Source organism: Peromyscus leucopus, chromosome 2 (assembly GCF_004664715.2).
Source record: "Peromyscus leucopus breed LL Stock chromosome 2, UCI_PerLeu_2.1, whole genome shotgun sequence".
NCBI lineage: Eukaryota > Metazoa > Chordata > Mammalia > Rodentia > Cricetidae > Peromyscus > Peromyscus leucopus.
The window spans coordinates 130418392-130437405 of record NC_051064.1 but is presented as its reverse complement, the minus strand read 5'-3'; the positions used below and the strand labels follow the sequence as shown (position 1 = coordinate 130437405).

Below are 19014 nucleotides of genomic sequence, written 5' to 3'. Positions count from 1 at the left end.
CTAGTGAGCAAGAAAATCATGAATGTGGGGTGGGAGGTATAGCAGGAAAGGTCAACAGTAGCCTGCAGGGGCCATCTTGTAGGCAAGGAATACAAGAGCTGACTAAAATGTGGTGTGAGAATTTGATTTCTGAGCTGGGCATGGTGGTGCATGCCTTTAATCCCAACACTTAGGAGGCACAGGCAGGTGGATCTCTGTGAGTTCGAGGCCAGCCTAGTCTACAGAGTGAGTTCCCGGGACAGCCAGGGCTATACAGAGAAACCCTGTAATTGAAAAACCACAAAAGAAAAAAAAAAAAAAAGAAAGAGAAAAAAGAATTTGATTCCTGGGGCTGGGGACATGGTTCAGCAGTTTGATTCCTGGGGCTGGGGAGATGGTTCAGTGGTTTGATTCCTGGGGCTGGGGAGATGGTTCATGCACTTCCTGAGGACCTGAGTTGGGGGCCCAGCACCTCTGTCAGGCAGTTATGAACTTCCTGTAACTCCATCTCCATGGACTCCAACACACTCAGGCCACCAGATGTAACATACATATACACATAAATAAAAAATTTAAAAAATGATTTTGGATTTCTCCCTTGCATACGTCAGAGTCTAGGAGCAGGGAAGGGGCTCCATTCAAGACTCAGCAGTGCTTCCCAGCAGAACGGAAGCCAGCCGGTATGGCCAGGCGTGCTTCTCAATGCTCCGGGTGCCTTAGTAGCTCAGTGGTAGTGTTTCCAGAGGACACGGGGCCCCTTTCGCAGGAAAGAAATGACCATTTTAATAGAGTTTGGAAAAGAAAAAGAACAGAATGGGCGAGCTGCAGTTCTTGGCAGGCGATAGGAAGGATATGAAAAGGGAAGCCCTGTTGTAGAGGAGGATGATACAACTTAGAGAACAAGGTGCACATTGAAGAACCTCTGGCAGGAGCCTTGGTTCCTACTAGTGAAAACATTTTTCTCATGTATGTGTGTCTGTGTGAGTTTATGTGCACCACGTGAGCAGGAGTTCACAGAAGCCAGAGGGCGTCAGATCCCCTAAGAACAGTGGTTCTCAACCTTCCCAATGCTGTAACCCTTCAATACAATTCCTCTTGTTGTGGTGACCCCAACATAAAATTATTTTCATTGCTACTTCATGAATGCAATCTTGCTACTGTCTCACTAAATTGCCCTGGCTGGCCCCCAACTCACTAGGTTGCCCAGACGGACCTTGAATTTGCCATCCTCCTTCCAAGGTGTGTGGGTACCATGGTGGCCCACTTAGTCAATTCTCCCCACCCCCATTTATTTATTTACTTGTGTGTGGGTATATTTGTCCGTATGAGTATACACCTATGTATGGTTGCATGGAGACCAAAAGAGGGTTTAAATGTCCTCCTCTATTGCTCTTTACCTATTTGAAACAAGGTCTCTCCCTGAACCCGGGGCTTTAGTTTTCTTGGTTATACTAGAAGCCAGAAACCCCTTGCAGTTCTGTGGCTCTGCACCACCCCTCCACAACCTCAGGGAGGAAGCATGGGGTGGCCTCTGGCTTGTTACATGGACGCTGGGATCCGAACTCCAGTCCTCACTACTGCACACCAAGCATTCTCCACTGCTAAGCCCTCTCTTTAGGCCAAAGACCCCGTTTAAAAATTGTTTATCTTTAGTGTATGAGTGTTTTCCTGCATGTATATGTAAGTGCACTGTGTGCGTGTCTGGTGGCCAGCAGAGGGTGCTGGGTGCTCTGGAATTAGAGTCTGTAGACTGTTGATAACCACGAGGGGTTCGGGAATCGATTCCTGGTCTTCTGCAAGACAGTCAAGCACTATTAAACACTGGGCCATCCCTCCAGCTCCTTTAAGGTTTTGTTGCTGTTGTTTTGAGACAGGGTCTCACTATGTGGACTAGGCTGACCTTCAACTCACAGAGGTCCATCTGCCTTTGTGCTGGGGTTAAAAGTGTGCACCACTATGTCCAGTGTCCTCAAAAATTCTTAAGAAATAAGATTAATCTCTAGAGCAACAGTTCTCAACCTGTAGATCTCAACTCCCTTCAAGGGTCAAATGACCCTTTCACAAGCATACGTCTAGGACCATCTGAAAGCACAAAGATTTACATTATGATTCCTAACAGCAGCAAAATGACAATTATGAAGTAGCAACGAAAATAATCTTACGGTTGGGGGTTTCCACAACCTGAGGAACTGTATCCAAGGGTTGCAGCATTAGGAATGTTGAGAAGCACTGTTCTAGAGTATCCTCTTTGTATGGAATTTTGTAGAGACCTGATCTCTGTGCTGTCTCCTCAGAGATGTCCTCTGTGTTTACTGGGGCATACATCATCTGGGCTTTGGTTCCCAAACATCTTTGACCCAAACTTTACTGAACCTCACTTTCCTCCGTAAACTAGCAAAGTTTAGATGCTTCCTGCTTTGAGCTTTCATCATTCTGGGAAAGCGCTCTACCCCTGAGCCTATATCATATAGTATTGCCTCCCAAAGTTACATCTGAACAGAGAGAACACCACTCTGAGTCTGTTTGACAGAGCTGGTACAGGAAAATGGCCAGCATCTAAGGAACCTAAAACAATATCCAATTGGCACAATTTGCAACATGCTCTACCCACAGCCTGACTCTAGCCTCTGAAACTGCAGCATTTAGCCAACAGTAATTTCAACACTCCATGGCAAATGCTGTAACAGAAGTCTAGCCAGACCTAGGGAACTAGGGCAGACTGCAGTTTCTCAGAGTAATATGTGTGCTGGGTGTTAAAATGGTTTGTCTCGGTTGCACGTCTGTAATCCCAGCACTCAGGGTCCTAGAGGCAGGCAGATCTTTGCGAGTTTGAGGACAGCCTGATCTACATAGAGAGTTCCAGGCTAGGCAGCACTATAAAGCAAGACCTTATCAAACAAACAAACAAAAAACCCACACAACAAAAGAACTGAAGTCACAGTAGTTTTTGTTTCTGCAGGATCTGTGCCTAAACTGACATTCCTAATCGTAATGAAAAACAAAGACAAGAAAATCTGACTTTTTCAAACTTTAGCCCCTGCGTGAGCACGAGACTTTGCAGAAAGTGGGGCAGGGGCTGTGGGGTGGGATCACCAACCTGTCTGAAGCCAAAGTCCCTCTGCGAAAATCCCTTCCCTAGGGAGTTACTCCGAGCTGGTGATGACAGGAGGTGGCCAGTAGACTGCCTCAGAGAAAGCCTGTGAGGGCGGGTATTTCTTCTGGTGGTGAGGATGGGTGCTGGTAGGTGGATCTCTAAGTTAGAGGCCAGCCTGGTTTACAGAGTGAGTTTCAGGACAGCCAGGGCTACATAGGGAAACCGTGTCTCGATGAGTTCTGGTGTCAGGCTTTGAATCTGCTATCACCACTCAATATTGATGCAGCCTTTAATTATTTAGCCTTTAGCTGGGCATGGTGGCCTTTGGCTTTAGTTCAAGACCAGTTTGATCTACATAGGGAGTTCCAGGCCAGCCAAGGCTACATAGAATGAGATATTGTCTCAAACAAACAAATAATAATAAATAAGCAATAAAACAAAAACCATCTAGCCTTTTTCATATTGTCCTGTATTTCCCAGATCACCAAGTATTCTGTACTTTCTCGGAGTAATTATGAGGACCAAGCTATTATATACAAGGAAAGAACACAGTACGCTTTTGAATCCTCTATTGGAATGGGGGGAGGTGCCAGGCACGTAACCAATGACTGGTTTAGGAGTGGAATAAAGGTCTCCAAATACCCAATTCAGCCTTCTGTCCCTCTTCGAGTCCTCAGAGGCCCTAGAAAAGAGTCATACATATACACAAAGGACTAATAGAGGAGTGTATAAAAAAAAATAAAAGCCGAGCGCCAAGGCTTAAGGGCCAATCACAGCTTCTCGCTATAACGGAGGCTGACGCCAATTTCTAGACCATAGGACATAATTTCGGACCTGCAGGGTATATAGCTCCTAAAACGAAAGCCTTCAGGATGGCATCTCGGGAATTGTGCCCCGCCGCGATGCATGAAGGGACTCGTAGTTCTTTATCACCCCCGACTCCAAAGCCACCTTGGCCTGGTCTTTCCCAGCAAGCTCCGCGCCAGCGTCAGCTGTTGATTGGCTGCGGCAGGAGCGGGCGGTCCTGCTGGCAGCGGTTACCCGGGTTTCCGGTGCTTGGCCAGAGCCAGGGGGACGCCATCGGATGTCTATGGTGAGGTTCGTGTGTTGGTGGTAGGTGGGACGAGCTCTTCGGAGGGTCTGAGGCCCGGGATGCGTTGGCCGTAGAGGAATAACTAATTCCGACAGGGGCGTCAGTGTGGATGTCGCCGTGTTGCGCATGCGTGCCGTGGGGCTAGAGGGCGCGCGGGGCGTGGGTGGCTTCCGTGCGCGCGCCCGCCCGCCCGGGGGTCCCACGTGGGACCTGGGGAGGCGGGGGGGACCGGTTGGGACTGGAGCATCCCGCCACGTCAGTCTGCGGCGCGGAGCCAATCCCGCGCTCCGGCTGCCGAGAAGTGGCTATCGGGAGAAAGGAGGCCTCTTCCCCGGCTCTCCTCTCGGGCAGCTCCTCGGAAACCTTGCAGGGGACCCCGGAGTCGCCGGCCCAGGCCGGCCAGTTTGTTTGAGGCTTTGATCGCCTGCTCTTGGGGTTTCTGATCTAGGTTGTGAAATTTTTTTTGAAGTCTGGAGCATCGATAGCAGCGGTGTCCTCCTTAAAGGATCTTCCCGTTTTCTGCCTTGCAGATCACAATGAAGAACCAAGACAAAAAGAATGGGCCTGCCAAACACTCCAACGCGAAGAGCAGCCCGGGGCAACGGGAAGCAGGACCGGAGGGAGCCCAGGGACGGCCCCGACAGACAGCTCCGGCGGCGGAAGCCGAAGGGTCCACAAGCCAGGCTCCGGGGAAGACCGAGGGTGTGTGCCTGCCCCGCTTTTCCAGTGGGCAGAGGGAGGAGCTTCTGGGACTGGCCTCAGTTCTGAGACCAGTGTTTACCCAGGAAGGAGGAACTATAGAATGAACAATGCCCGTTCTGTGTAATTCCCATGTTTCCCGGGGAGGTGATGAAGCTTGCCACTCTTAGCCCTGGAATGGAACCTCGGGAGCATGCTCTGACTGGTTTAAACTGAGTGACAAACAGATGAGGCACCCCACAAGCAAAGTCACAGTCCCAGAAAACACTTGACAGTGGAGAGTGATTGTCCTGTATTCTTGAGGCAGTTCTGAACCGGCCGTGGCACGCCTTTAATCCCAGTAATCCCGAGGCAGTGCCAGGTGGATCTCTGAGTTTGAGGCCAGCCTGGTCTACAGAATGATGTCCAGGACAGCCAGGGCTACACGGAGAAACCCTGTCTCGAAAAAACAAGGGGAAAAAAAAGGCTTTTGAGCAGGGGTGGGAGATGGATTAGAGGTGGAGTTTCTACTACATGTCAACCGTCCCTAATTTGGGATGCTTTACATAGCTGTCTTTTTTTTTTTTCTTTCTTTCATTCTTTTTTTTTGAGGGGGGATTGGTTTTCGTTTTTCAAGACAGAGTTTCTCTGTGTAGCCCTGGCTATCCTGGAACTCTCTCTGTAGACCACAAACTCACAGAGATCCACCTGCCCCTGCCTCCCAAGTGCTGGGATTAAAGGTGTAGGCCATTACTTCCCAGTCATAATTGCCTGTTATGGTCATAAGAAGTATGTTTGGGGAGCAGTAAGAAATAATTGTATCATTTTATAAGTAAGTAAACTTAGGGTTTAGAAAAATTAAACTGAGGCTAGGCATAGTGGCCCCAGCACTTGGGAGGCAGAGGCAGGTAGATCTCTGACTTTGAGGTCACCTTGGTCTACAGAGTGAGTTCCAGGATAGCTAAGGCTCTGTAGAGAGAGCCTGTCTCAACCAAATAAATGAAACAACATTAACCCAAACTTTTCTGGCTTCAAGAAAAGGAAAATCCCCTGGTGTTGGTGGCACACACTTTTAATCCCAGCTCTCGGGGATGCAGAGGCAGGTGGATCTCTGTGAGTTCAAAGCCAGCCTGGTCTACAGAGTGAGTTCCAGGACAGCCACAGTGGTTCCACAGAGAAACCCTGTCTAAAAAAGAAAGGAAAAGAAAACTCCAGCCAGTAGTGTAACCCTCTTATTTTTATTCTGTGTCTTAATCTCTCCTGCTGTAGGGGCTCAAGCAAAAGCAGCTAAGGCTGGCCCCCTGTGTGATGTCTCTGAGGAGCTGAGCCGGCAGTTGGAAGACATTCTGAGTACATACTGTGTGGACAACAATCAGGGAGGCCCAGCTGAGGAGGGAGCACAGGGTGAGCCCACTGAGCCGGAAGATGCAGAGAAGTCCCGAACCTATGCGGCAAGGAATGGGGAGCCTGAACCGGGGATCCCGGTAGTCAACGGCGAGAAGGAGCCCTCCAAAGGGGAGCCGGGCACAGAGGAGATCCGAGCCAGTGAGGAGGTCGGAGACCGCGACCACCGACGGCCCCAGGAGAAGAAGAAAGCCAAGGGTCTGGGTGAGAGGGGGCGGCTGCTGGTGAGGGGCGAGTCGAGACCTATCATTCATGGGCTAGCCTGCTCTGTCAGAACTCAAAGGAGTCTGCTTCTCAAGACCCAGGAATAGAGGGTCAGAGCATTGAGCTGTTCAGAGCACTCACTTGGGCAAGGCCTAGCACTCACTTGGGCAAGGCCTCTTGGCCTTGGGAGGAAGTGGAGGCAGGAATCCAAGCAGCTTTCTCATTTAGGATGTGGGGAGCAGGAGGCCTGAGTTGACTGCCAGCCAGCACCACCTGCTGTTTGACTTTGGGCATGTTGATTCTCCACTCCTGAGTCTCAGTTTCCCTATTTCTCCAGCGATAAAATTAGGCTACACCAGGGTTAAGATCTCAAATGTTGACGTTAACCAGGTAAGCCACGGACCTCTTGAGAATCGAGAGAGGGCCTACTTTATCTGAAAAATTAACTCCTACCTGGTGAGTCTCCTGCTCTCAACTGGCTAGCTGGGTAATTGGCAGCTGAAATAACAGAGACCAAGTCAAAGCTATCTGTGGGCTGGATTTGGTTTGTGGATTGCTGCTGTACAGTCTCTGTGCCGATCTCTTGGCCCCCCAGAGCTGACAGTTTAGAACTTTTATGTGCTGAATATGGTGGAAACCACGGGTGGTAGGTACAGGGTTTCCTGAGAGACAGGCAGTCGGTGGCAGCCAGGCATGGTAGCATGCTCTATATAATGAATGAGACCTTATCTCAAACAAGTAAAAATAGGGAGGGCATTGGCAGTCCTTTGAAGGAGGTGGGAGATGGATATGAATATAGAATGTCGACTGAGTTGGATGTGGTAGTATATGCCTCTAATGGGGACCAGGGGGATCAGGCAGGAAGAATGTGAGTCTAAAGCTAGCCTGGGATACATAGCAAGACCTCCGTCAGAGAAAAATGAAAATCTATGTTAGGTAACACAGTAACCATATCACAGTCCCCGTTCCCTCCATTTGTTACCTGTCCTAACTTCCAGAGATACTTTTTTTTTTTGTTTTTTGTTTTTCGAGACAGGGTTTCTCTGTGTAGCTTTGCGCCTTCCCTGGATCTCGCTCTATAGACCAGGCTGGCCTCGAACTCACAAAGATCCGCCTGGCTCTGCCTCCCAAGTGCTTTTTTTTTTAAGTCATAGAGTCACATATGAAAGAGACGTTTTTTTTTTTTTTGGAGGGGGGGGTAGGTTTTGAGACAGGGTTTCTCTGTGTAGCCCTGGCTGTCCTGAAACTCATTCTGTAGACCAGGCTGGCCTTGAACTCAAAGATGCACCTGCCTCTGCCTCTTGAGTGCTGGGATCAAAGGCGTGCGCCACCATGCCCAGCATGAGACATTCATTTTAAACCTAACTGTGTAGCTATGAATGTTGACAGGAGTTTGGCTAGTTACTCAGAGAACCTCAGACTTATTTCGTTTGTTTGTTTTAGATTTGAATTCTGTCAAAGGGACCTTCATGGACTGCAACATGAATCTATAAGTAGATGGTGTTTGCCTGTTGAGAATGTTTTGAAATAGCTTTTCCTCTCCCTGGCAGTGCTTACCAAGAAGATGGGTCTGTTGGTTTAGCGAGCATTAGTGACACTCTTTATGCTGCAGTGCTGTGCAGTGAAGCTGCAGGGTTGAAGTGATCTCACTTCTTCATGAATCACCAGTCTACGCGGGAAAACGGCCTCAGCACTCAGCCTGGGCCTAGAGGGTACCCCCAAAAAGGGGTGCATGCCTTGATCCCCTGTGCTTTACAGGGAAGGAGATCACGTTGCTGATGCAGACACTGAACACGCTCAGTACCCCAGAGGAAAAGTTGGCTGCTCTGTGCAAGAAGTATGCTGAACTGGTCAGTGACTCCCCGTCTCCTTTCTCCGGTACCTTCCCTGCCTTTCTTTGCGAAGTCAGCAGGCTGCCTGGGGTAGGGGTGGACTGGGTGCAGGACCAGGTATCTGGCTTAGTTCCTGTTAGCCCTTTCTGAATTCTCATACCCCTATCTGTTAAATGAGAAGTTAGTTTCCAGTCAGCCACATAAGGGCTGACAGTAAGAGAAGAAACTTTATAAGTAAATTTCTCAAAAGAATGGCTCCCAAGTGGTCGAATCCTAGTTTTAGTCCCAGATACTGAGTAGTCATGTCTTAATGTGTTTCCACATGCATCTCCCTGAAGTGTTCGACTCTGCTCGGTCACCTGTGCAGTGGGACTTGGCCTTTCACCACCTTAGTTCTTAGTTCTGAGCAAGGGAAAGGGAGCTCTACGCCTGCTCCAATTCAGGCTCACTTCTTGAGATAAGAATTTTTAGTCTCTGTGTTGGATTATGAGAAGTACCAAGTGTGAGCAGGGCAGGGTGGTGCATACCTTAAATCCTGGAGGCAGAACATTCAAGAATTCAAGGACAGTCTGGGATATGGGACTTTGTCTTTTTGTTTTGTTTTTTTTTTTTTTTTTTTTTGTTTTTCGAGACACGGTTTCTCTGTGTAGCTTTGTTTCTGGATCCTTGTAGCCAGGCTGGCTCAACTCACAGAATCCGCTCTCTGTTCTGGACTAAAGCGTGCGCCACCACCGCCCGGCTTGTTTTTGTTTTTCGAGACACAGTTTCTCTATGTAGTTTTGGTGCCTTTCCTGGATCTTGCTCTTTAGATCAGGCTGGCCTCGAACTCATAGAGATCCGCCTGGCTCTGCCTCCTGAGTGCTGGGATTAAAGGCGTGTGCCAACAACGCCTGGCAGGACTTTGTCTTAAAAAAAGAAATGCCAAGTCTTGCCATCTTTCTAATTGTGAAAGTGTTGAGTGGAGAGAGAGAGAGAGAGAGAGATAGTGTGTGTGTGTGTGTGTGTGTGTGTGTGTGTGTGTGTGTAGAGAGAGGTATAGAGAACGGGTTGGAGAGGTGATTCAGTGCTTAAGAACACTGGCTGCTCTTCCAGAAGACCTGGATTTGATTCCTAGCTACATGACAGCTTACAACCATCTGTAACTCTGGATCCAGATGATCTGACGCGCTCTTCTGCATTCTTAGGGTACCGGGCACACAAGTCTTGGATAGACAGAGGTGTGAGGCAAACACCCATGCACATTAAGTAAAACTATAAGAAATACAGAGCTTGGTATAGTGGTGTACTCTTTAATCCCAGCCCTCAGGAGGGAGAGGGAGGAAGATTTCTTGAGTTCAAGGCCAGCCTGGTCTAGTGAGTTCCAGGACAGTCAGGGTTATATAGAGAGACCCTGTCTCCAAAAACCAAAAGAAAAGAGAAAAATACAGAAAAGATGAAATCAAATTTGGAAGGATTTAGCTAGGGAAATATTGATGCTACAAGGGAGAAGTAATTGAGCTACTGTGACGTCACTGGTTTTTGTGATTATTCATTATTATTTCCCTAAGATAGGTCTTTGGGTTAGTCTGAGAAGTTACTGGGAGGAGCAGAACTCCAACAGTTTTGGTCTCTGATCTGCTGTGACTGGAGTGGAAGGGGGGGTGGGTAGCGATTAGCTTAGGAATCTCTAGAGCCCCGGGATGGTTCCTGCTCCAGACACTTGCCACCCTCCTGTTCTCAGTTGGAAGAGCACCGAAACTCACAGAAGCAGATGAAGCTCCTGCAGAAGAAGCAGAGCCAGCTCGTCCAGGAGAAGGACCATCTCCGTGGTGAGCATAGCAAGGCTGTCCTGGCCCGAAGCAAGCTTGAGAGCCTGTGCCGAGAGCTGCAGCGACACAACCGGTCCCTCAAGGTAGGCAGCTCGGAGTGCCTGGACTTTGTGGGCAGTGAGTTCCAGGCCGGCTTGGAAGGCTTAGTGTAAAACAAACCAGAAAAGCTTAGATACAGTACAGCTCCATCCCAGTCCCACCAGAGGACAGCTGTGACCACCTGTGTGTGTCAGTATGGCTGAGTGACCAGCCGAGAGCATCAGATGGAGCAGCGAGAATCTTTCTCAGATAGCAGTCCCCTGCTGCAGTAGTCAGCTTTCCCTCTGTAAATACTGACCTCATCAACTTGTCAAAATACATACACAAAGAAAGATGCTCTTGACTCACACTTTTGGAAGCTCTAGTCCATGAATTGGTGGACCCCACTGCTTTCAGATCTGTGGTGGGGAAGACAGGAACAATGTGAGAGGAATGTACAGTACAGCAAGACTGCTCCTGAGACTGCCTCCAGAAAACCTAAAGCCACTGCAAAACGGTACAGGGCCGGGCAGCCGTGGCGCATGCCTTTAATCCCATCACTCGGGAGGCAGAGCCAGGCAGATCTCCATGAGTTCAAGGCCAGCCTGGGCTACAGAGTGAGTTTCAGGACAGCCAAGGCTACACAGAGAAACCCTGTCTCAAAAAACAAACAAAGCAAAACCATGAGGGCGCCATCACCCAATAGTATCACGATAGGTTCCAGAGCCCTCTACAAAATAAACCTTTGGGGAACTCAAGGATCAATCAGGAAAGTGTGTATTACAAGCATAAGAACCAGAATTTGGCTCCCTGTCACTCATGTACAGAGCTGGGCAAAGCAGTATGTCTCTAACTGCGTTGTGTGGGAGCAGAGACAGGAGGATCCTTGGCCCTTCATGAATCAGCAAGTCCAGGTCTGATGAGAGATGCAGTCTTTACTAAGAAGGTAGAGAGGGCTAGAGAGGCCACCTGTGGTTAACAGCACTCACTAGTCTTCCAGAGGACCCAATTTCTGTTCCTACATCCACATTGGGCTGACCACAAACCATCTCAAAGGGATCTAATACCTGACCTCTGGGCAACTGCATATATGTGGTATACATTCACAGAGACACATAAATAAAATCAATCTTAAAAAAAAAAATAACAAGGATGGGCTGGACAGATGGTCCAGTGGTTAAATCACAGGTTGCTCTTCCAGAGGACCTACATTCAGTTACTACCGCACATATGGCAGCTCACTGTCTATAACTCTAGTTCCAGGAGATCCAATGCCCTCTTTAAAAAGTAAGTAAGACTGCTGGGTGGTGGTGGCACATGCTTTTAATCCTAGCCCTTGGGAGGCAGAGGCAGGGGGATTGCTGAGTTTGAAGCCAGCCTGGTCTACAGAGCGAGTTCCAGGAAAGCCAGGGCTACACAGAGAAATCCTGTCTTGAAAAACCAAAAAGGAAAAATAAAGATACGGTAAGGTAAAGAAAAATTGAGATGGCACTTGGCCTCTGGCCTCGACTCGCATGTGTGTATGCACACACATGTGTATGCACACACATGTGCATATGTGCAGTGCTCTTAACACCTTGCTCAGCACTTGTCCCAGAGGTTAGTCAGTGAAACTTTGTTGTGATAGGTGGTTAAAGCAGCTCACTGTGTATGACCTCAGAATGTGACCTGATCATACATGATAACTTTGCTCATGCTCATGTTTAGTGTTTACCTTTTATGTGAGGCAGAGGTACAAAGATCATAAGTGGACAACTTAGTAAGACCTTACCCCAGAATACTAGGTAAAGGAGGGACTGGGGTACATATCAGGAATAAAGTACTTGCCTAGCATGACTAACACCCTGGCTTCAATCCTCAGTAACACAAGAAAAAAATAATAGTAAAATTAACTTGGGACCAGACAAGATTGCTTAACCAGTAAGGGTAATTACTGCCAAACCTGAGAACTGTGTTCAGTCCCTGCACCCACATAGTGAAAGGAGAGGACCCACTGGTGCAGTTATGCTCTGACCTCCACACGTGGGTCATGGCGTGCACGCACACACACAAGCACTAATGTAATGTTTTTAAAGATTGCTTTAAGATGACAGATTGTTTAAAAGAAGAAAAAGTTTCTTAAGGTATGTACTACCATACCTGGCTTTATTTTTTAGTGGTGTTTTGCTTGCATGTATGTCTTGTGTAAGTGTCAGGTCCCCTGGAACTGGAGTTACAGACAGCTGTGAACTGCCATGTGCTTGCTGAGAATTGAATCCGGGTCCTCTGGAAGAGCAGCCAGTGCTCTTACCCACTTAGCCATCTTGCCAGGCCTAGACAGAATGTTAAATGTTGTAGCCAGGTGGTGTGGTGGTGAATGCCTTTAATCCCAGCACCCAGGATTAAGTCAGGCAGATCTTGGCCAGCCTTACCTACAAAGCAAGTTCCAGGACAGCCAGAACTGTGACACAGAAAAACCCTGTCTCCAAAAAAAAAAAAAAAAAAAAGATTAAAAGTGTTAGTTGCCCACTCTCTTCAGTACCAATACTAACCAAGCATGATACTTGAACTGGTTTATGCCCTTTTTCTTTTGCTTACCAAATGCCTTATGTTTCCTGCCTTACAATTTTTGTAGGACTATTTTCTATTTTGCTTCTTTCTTTATTTTTTAATTTTTTGACACAGGGTCTTTCTCTAGGGTCTAGGTTGTCCTGGAACTCAGAGATGGCTCTGCAGCCTGAGTGCTGGAGTCAAGGGTGCACCACTATACCTGGATGATTTGCTCTTTGTTGTTGGGTTTGTTTGTTTGTTTTTTGTTTGTCGAGACAGGGTTTCTCTGTGTAGCTTTGCACCTTTCCTGGATCTCACTCTGTAGCCCAGGCTGGCCTTGAACTCACAGAGATCCGCCTGGCTCTGCCTCCCCAGTGCTAGGATTAAGGCGTGCGCCGCCACTGCCACCGCCACCGCCACCACCACCACCCTGCCTGTTTTTTTGTTTTGTTTTTTTGAGACAGTTTCTCTGTATAGACTTGGCTGCCCTTAAACTAGCTCTGTAGACCTGGCTGGCCTCACAGAGATACACCTGCCTCTGCCTCCTGGTGCTGGGATTAAAGGCGTGTGCCCCTATACCCAGCAGATTTTATCATCTTATTTCCTGTGGGGAACAGGAGGGAAACAAGCAGGGAATCTTAGTCTAGAATCTGGGAACACGAATCCAGAAGATCCAAGCTGCTTCAGAATGGCACTTACCGTCATGTATGTTGAGTATTCTAGGCAGAGACTCGATTGATGTCACATTAAGAAACCCCAGTGTCAGACATCCCGGATCCTAGGTGCTTGCCATTGTGGGGCCAGTATCTCTGTTGGCAAAGACAGTGGACGAGTTAGGGGAGCTTTGTGCACTGCTTAGAGCTATGGATGATGCTTCCAGGGCTGGCTTCTCTCTTCAGGAAGAAGGTGTGCAGCGAGCCCGTGAGGAGGAAGAGAAACGCAAAGAGGTGACTTCACACTTCCAGGTGACACTGAACGACATTCAGCTGCAGATGGAACAGCATAACGAGCGAAACTCTAAGCTGCGCCAGGAGAATATGGAACTGGCCGAGAGGCTCAAGAAGTTGATTGAGCAATATGAGCTTCGTGAAGAGGTAAGGTGATGGTGGCCAGCAGCCTGTGAGGCCGGAGTGAGTGCCAGGGACTGGGGCAGCACTCCGGAGGCTTTTCCTTCAGACGATGATGTTATTCATAGGCAAGGAACTGGAATGGAGAGAAGAGATTTGACCCATTGTGCCTTATCTCTGGTGCCTGATCCAGGGATCTGTAAAATACTCAGTTCTAGAATAGAGGTGTCTACTGTCCTGTCTACACATCAGGTTGAGGTTAGGAAAGTGACTTCCCAAAGACAGTTGGGTCAAGATGAGACCGGACGAAGTACCTTGTGTTCTAGCGTTGGGGCTTCCTTGCAAGGGAACTCCTGACAAGCAGACCCCATTAATACCTTTCCTACAGCATATCGACAAAGTCTTCAAACATAAGGACCTGCAGCAGCAGCTAGTGGATGCCAAGCTCCAGCAGGCCCAGGAGATGCTGAAGGAGGCAGAGGAGCGTCACCAGCGAGAGAAGGAGTTTGTGAGGATCAGGCCCCTGGGCTGTGGGGGGGACTGCACGGAAGTGGGCTGGGATCCGGCCTGGTTCAGAGTCGAGTTCATGCGGATGGGGGAGGTTTGCCTGCCCAGTCCAGTAACTGCTGTCCAGACAGCGGTCTGAAAGCAGGTAGCCTCAGTGGGTCCAGTGCTTGTGGCTAAAGAAGGCCAGATGTGCCGCCCAGGGCTTCTGACAGGTTCTGGGTCCTGTCTTGGAAACAGCTCCTGAAAGAAGCTGTGGAGTCGCAGAGGATGTGCGAGTTGATGAAGCAGCAGGAGGCCCATCTGAAGCAGCAGGTGAGATGAACCTGACCTACAGTCACAGGGCCCAGCTTCAGGGAGGTGGGGACAAGACCCTCGTCTGAGACTGGTTCTCAGCCAACTGCTGTGTTAGTCTCAACCAAGCCTTTTATTGATTTTAATAAAATGTTGCCAGTTGGTGGTTGCACCCGCCTTTAATCCTTCAGCTCGAGAGGCAGAGGCAGGTAAATCTCTGAGTTCGAGGCCAGCCTGGTCTAAAGATTGAGTTTTAGGACAGCCACAGCTACACAGCAAAACCCTGTCTTAAAAAAAAAAAAAAAAAAAAAAAAAAAAAAGCCAGGCAGTGGTGGCGCACTGCCTTTAATCCCAGCACTAGGGAGGCAGAGCCAGGCGGATCTCTGTGAGTTCGAGGCCAGCCTGGGCTACCAAGTGAGTTCCAGGAAAGGCGCAAAGCTACACAGAGAAACCCTGTCTCAAAGAAAAAAAAAGAGAGAAGAAAGAAAAGGCCAAGTTTAGTTCTTGATAACCCAGAACTCACCTTGTACAGTAGGCTGGTCTTGAACTTGTGATAGTCCTCTGCCTCCCAGATGCATGAGGTATTAACTACTATGCCTAACCCCATTTGAATCTTTATTTTACTTTATTATTATGTGTATGGGTGTTTTTTACATGCCTAAATGTCTGTGTCCCACTGTGTGTCTGATGCCCTCAGAGGCCAGAAGAGGATGCCAGATCCCCTGGAACTAGAGTTACAGTTGTGGTGTCTATGTGGGTGCTGGGAATTGAACCCAGATCCTATAGAAGAACAGCCAATACTCCTTTTTTTGTTTTGTTTTTGGTTTTTCGAGACAGGGTTTCTCTGTGTAGTTTTGGTGCCTGTCCTAGATCTTGCTCTGTAGACCAGGCTGACCTCGAACTCACAGAGATCCACCTGGCTCTGCTTCCTGAGTGTAGAGATTGAAGATGTGCACCACTGCTGCCCGGAACAGCCAATGCTCTTAACTGCTGAACGCCATCAGTTTTTTGTTCTTGTTTTGTTTTGTTTTTAAGATTTTGTATACAGTGTTCTGCCTGCATGTATGCCTGCAGGCCAGAAGAGGGCACCAGATCTCATTACAGATGGTTGTGAGCCACTATGTGGGTGCTGGAATTGAACCCAGGTCCTCTGGAAGAGCAGCCAGTGCTCTTATCCTCTGAGCCATCTCTCCAGCCTGTTGTTTTGTATTTTTAAGAGCTTATCGTCAGAGTCTCCACATGCTGAAGTCATCTCTAAGCTTACTTTCCAGTTTCTCATGTGGAACACATCCTTCCTGTGCATGGCTTTGGGTTGTTTTACTAGAAATGGTATCTCCATAGAATGATTTTTGTCAAGGGGCCAAAGAGATATCCGAATTGAGTGTTGCCCAGAGAAGCCCAGCCTCACCTCTGTGCCTCTCTTACCAGCTCGCCCTCTACACAGAGAAGTTTGAGGAGTTCCAGAATACACTTTCCAAAAGCAGCGAAGTGTTCACCACATTCAAACAGGAAATGGAAAAGGTAACCACAGGGGATTCAGGCCTGGCCAAGAAGAGGCTCAAGCCACTTCATTCAGACCTACCTTTGGGTACCTCATAGGAACTGTTCATATATCAGAAAGAGGTGGTTACAAGTGTCTCAGCCTCTTCTCTTCCCCCAGAAGACAGAGTTTGTGCTTGTTTTTCTGTTATCATTTGGTTTGCTTTTCTCTATTAATGCTAGAATTTAAAGTAATAGAGAGTATGTATTCTATTACTAAGCTTCAGTGGTAGCCTTTTTAAAAAAATTATTTATTCTTCTTTTGGTTTTTAGAGACCGGGTTTTCTTGTGTAGCTTTGGCACCTGTCCTGGAACTCACAGAGTTTTGCCTGAGTGCTGGAATTAATGGCGTGTGCCACCACCACATGGCTTATTTATTTATTCTTTAGAGACATGGTCTCTCTACATAGCCCTGATTGCCCTGGATCTCTCTGTGTAGACCAGGCTAGTCTTGAACTCAGATCCACCTGCATGTTTTTAAACTCCATTATTGGTGGGGCTATATGTGTATGTTGTGTGTATATGCCATAGGCTGCATATGGAGGTCCACGGATGATTTGCAGACGTTGATTCTGTGGATTCGGGCATGGAACTTAGATTATCAGACTTGGCGGCAAGTTCCTCCTTTACTTCCTGAACAGCCTTGGCGGCCCCTCGGTGGTAGACCTGACTCGAGGCTCCCAGATAGCTCAGATGTATTGTCTCCGTCTTTGGAGGTACAGATGTCCAGACAGCCCAGCTCTGACCTTCTTTTTCCTTCCATCTGTCATGTAACAGATGACGAAGAAGATCAAGAAGCTGGAGAAAGAAACCACCATGTATCGATCCCGGTGGGAGAGCAGCAATAAGGCCCTGTTGGAGATGGCTGAAGAGGTAAGTGGAGGTTGATGGGCTGGGTGCAGTTATGGTCTGTCAGTCCTCTACCATCTTCTCAATCAGGGACACTGTACACATGAACTGGAATGGGATGCAGTCATAGTTATCCAAGTGCAGTGACAGCACCCTTAGCAGCGAGGCGACCACCCAGGCGAGGTCCCAGGAACAGACAGCAAACAGTGGGTACTAATGGCTGACGTGGTTCACATGGAGAGCATCCCAGAGAGTTGTGACTGCCATGCAATCTACAAGACAAACGCTAACCTGGTGCAGCAGGAGCAAGCCAGGTTTGCCAGGAGGTCTGTTTCATTGGTTTATTTAATTTGTTTGCAAAGGGTAGTTCTCTTTTGATATGTCTCCTTTTGAGAACTGAGGTTGGTCAGTACTGTTGAACAGATGATGCAGTTTCAGGATGCAAGTGCTTTGCCTAGGTCATCTGGTAGATAACTAGAGGGATACATTGTCTGACAGTAAAGTCATACTCTTTAAGCTAGGACTGTTTACTACAGGGGCAAGGCTTGATTTTAGGTTGCCCAGACTTGAAGAAATGAGTGTCTCACTGAATGCTCCATTTCTCTACCTAGAAAACTCTCCGGGACAAAGAGCTGGAAGGTCTGCAGGTGAAAATCCAACGGCTGGAGAAGCTGTGCCGAGCACTGCAGACAGAGCGCAATGACCTGAACAAGAGGGTACAGGACCTGACTGCTGGGGCCCATGGCTCCTTCACTGACATTGGCACTGAGCGGAGGCCAGAGGCTGCCACTGCCTCCAAGGAACAAGGTGTTGAGAGTCCTGGGGCTCAACTATCCAGCTCCCCAAGAGCCACAGAAGTTCCTGGCTGCCCTGGAGCACCAAGCACAGAATTAACAGGCCAAACAGGGCCCCGGCAGCCCACCTCTGCCACTGCCTAGAGATCATGGTGCTCGGGCGTGCTGGGAAGGGAGCAGCAGCCCGATGAGGCCTGGTCCATACAAAGCTCCCACGCTGAGCGACCCAGTGCTGACTGAGGCCAAGGTGTTCTGACCTGGAGGGCATTGGACACTGCGATTTTTAAATTGTGGGTTTGTCTTACGTACATGGATGGGCAGGTGTGCAGGACATCATGCGGTTACATAGCTAACACTGTAGGTGTGCAGTGGGCTTTTATGGGTGGGGTGTGCAGATGAAGTTGGTGACTCTCCACTGGGGTCTCAGGAGACTTCATCTGGACAGCTCCATCACAGTGAGCCAGCAGGTCAGACGGCTTGAACATTTTCCTGCCTGATTTTGAGGCCCAGACCCAGCAGCCCTTTTCAGAGCTTGTGATGAGTGGAAACACCCAGGCCTGGGCTTTTCTCTTTTATAAGCAGAACTTGGGCAGTTTGGGCTCTTGTTGCTTCTCTGGGTTCCATTGCTTCTCTTGACCTGGGAATTGTGTTCCTGGGCAGAGCCTTTGTAGGAAACAACTAGCCGATGAGCTTCCTCCTGCCCAAGACAAGGAAGCTGGGGGTGAGGGGGTGCCTATGTGGGAAGGAGCCTTTTCAGGTACCAGCTGCCCTGCCCTCTGGTAGTGCCAGGTCCAGGCCAATGTTGCTTCTCAGTTCTCAGTAGCCTTATCATTCACAGGTGCCTCTAGCCTGCACAAATGATTGACAAAAGGTCACCCAAAGGATTCATTTTCGAGGTTTTTGTTGTTGTTTTGTTTTGCTTAAGAGTTCGTATTAAAGATCTTCAAAGGAAGGAAGAGGGATATATTAGCAGTGGTCCCAGGTGCCTGGCCTCCAGTGCCCCATTTGGTACAACCCTGTCAGGGTCCTTTGCCATGTTGGTGTCTAGATGTCCTGTTTGGGAAGACAGGATTATTAAGAGAAAGGATGATGGTCTTGCCATAAACTTGCCTAAGGGTTTCAGCCTGGGAGGCTACCACTAATTCTCATCACCGTCCCCATGCAGCCATTGCTGCACCCCAGATCCAGATGCTCCTTGGCTTATGGGCAGTTTTTTTTTTTCTTTTTGAGGACTGCTCTGGTGCCATTTCCTGGCACCTTCTTGGCCAAAAACTGAGTCCTTAGGGTTTCATGTCTTGCTGTCTGAGCCTTCAGGTATCCAGCAGATC

At 48.5% G+C, this 19014-nt stretch overlaps 1 protein-coding gene across 3 annotated transcripts; it reads left to right on the top strand.

Moving 5' to 3' along the window:
* Window positions 1-4046: 4046 nt before the first annotated feature.
* Window positions 4047-18638, top strand: Txlna (taxilin alpha). 3 transcript variants are annotated; one of them, XM_028887598.2, is made up of 11 exons: window positions 4047-4166; window positions 4697-4868; window positions 6114-6452; window positions 8211-8302; window positions 10005-10175; window positions 13539-13733; window positions 14095-14214; window positions 14451-14525; window positions 15933-16025; window positions 16821-16916; window positions 17504-18638. In XM_028887598.2, the coding sequence occupies exons 1-11, from the start codon at window positions 4158-4160 to the stop codon at window positions 17828-17830; spliced, it is 1689 nt and encodes a 562-aa protein (XP_028743431.1). In that variant the 5' UTR covers window positions 4047-4157; the 3' UTR covers window positions 17831-18638. The 3 variants fall into 3 exon arrangements, with proteins under 3 accessions (XP_028743431.1, XP_028743432.1, XP_037058856.1); XM_028887599.2 differs by having other exon boundaries at window positions 4047-4171; XM_037202961.1 differs by lacking the exon at window positions 4047-4166 and adding an exon at window positions 4355-4568.
* Window positions 18639-19014: the final 376 nt, after the last annotated feature.

Excerpts from the sequence above, each read along its gene's own strand:
- Txlna (XM_028887598.2), top strand. Across the intron at positions 4,869-6,113 it reads GGCTCCGGGGAAGACCGAGG|GGGCTCAAGCAAAAGCAGCT; the intron begins GTGTGTGCCTGC and ends CTCCTGCTGTAG. Across the intron at positions 14,215-14,450 it reads ACCAGCGAGAGAAGGAGTTT|CTCCTGAAAGAAGCTGTGGA; the intron begins GTGAGGATCAGG and ends TCTTGGAAACAG.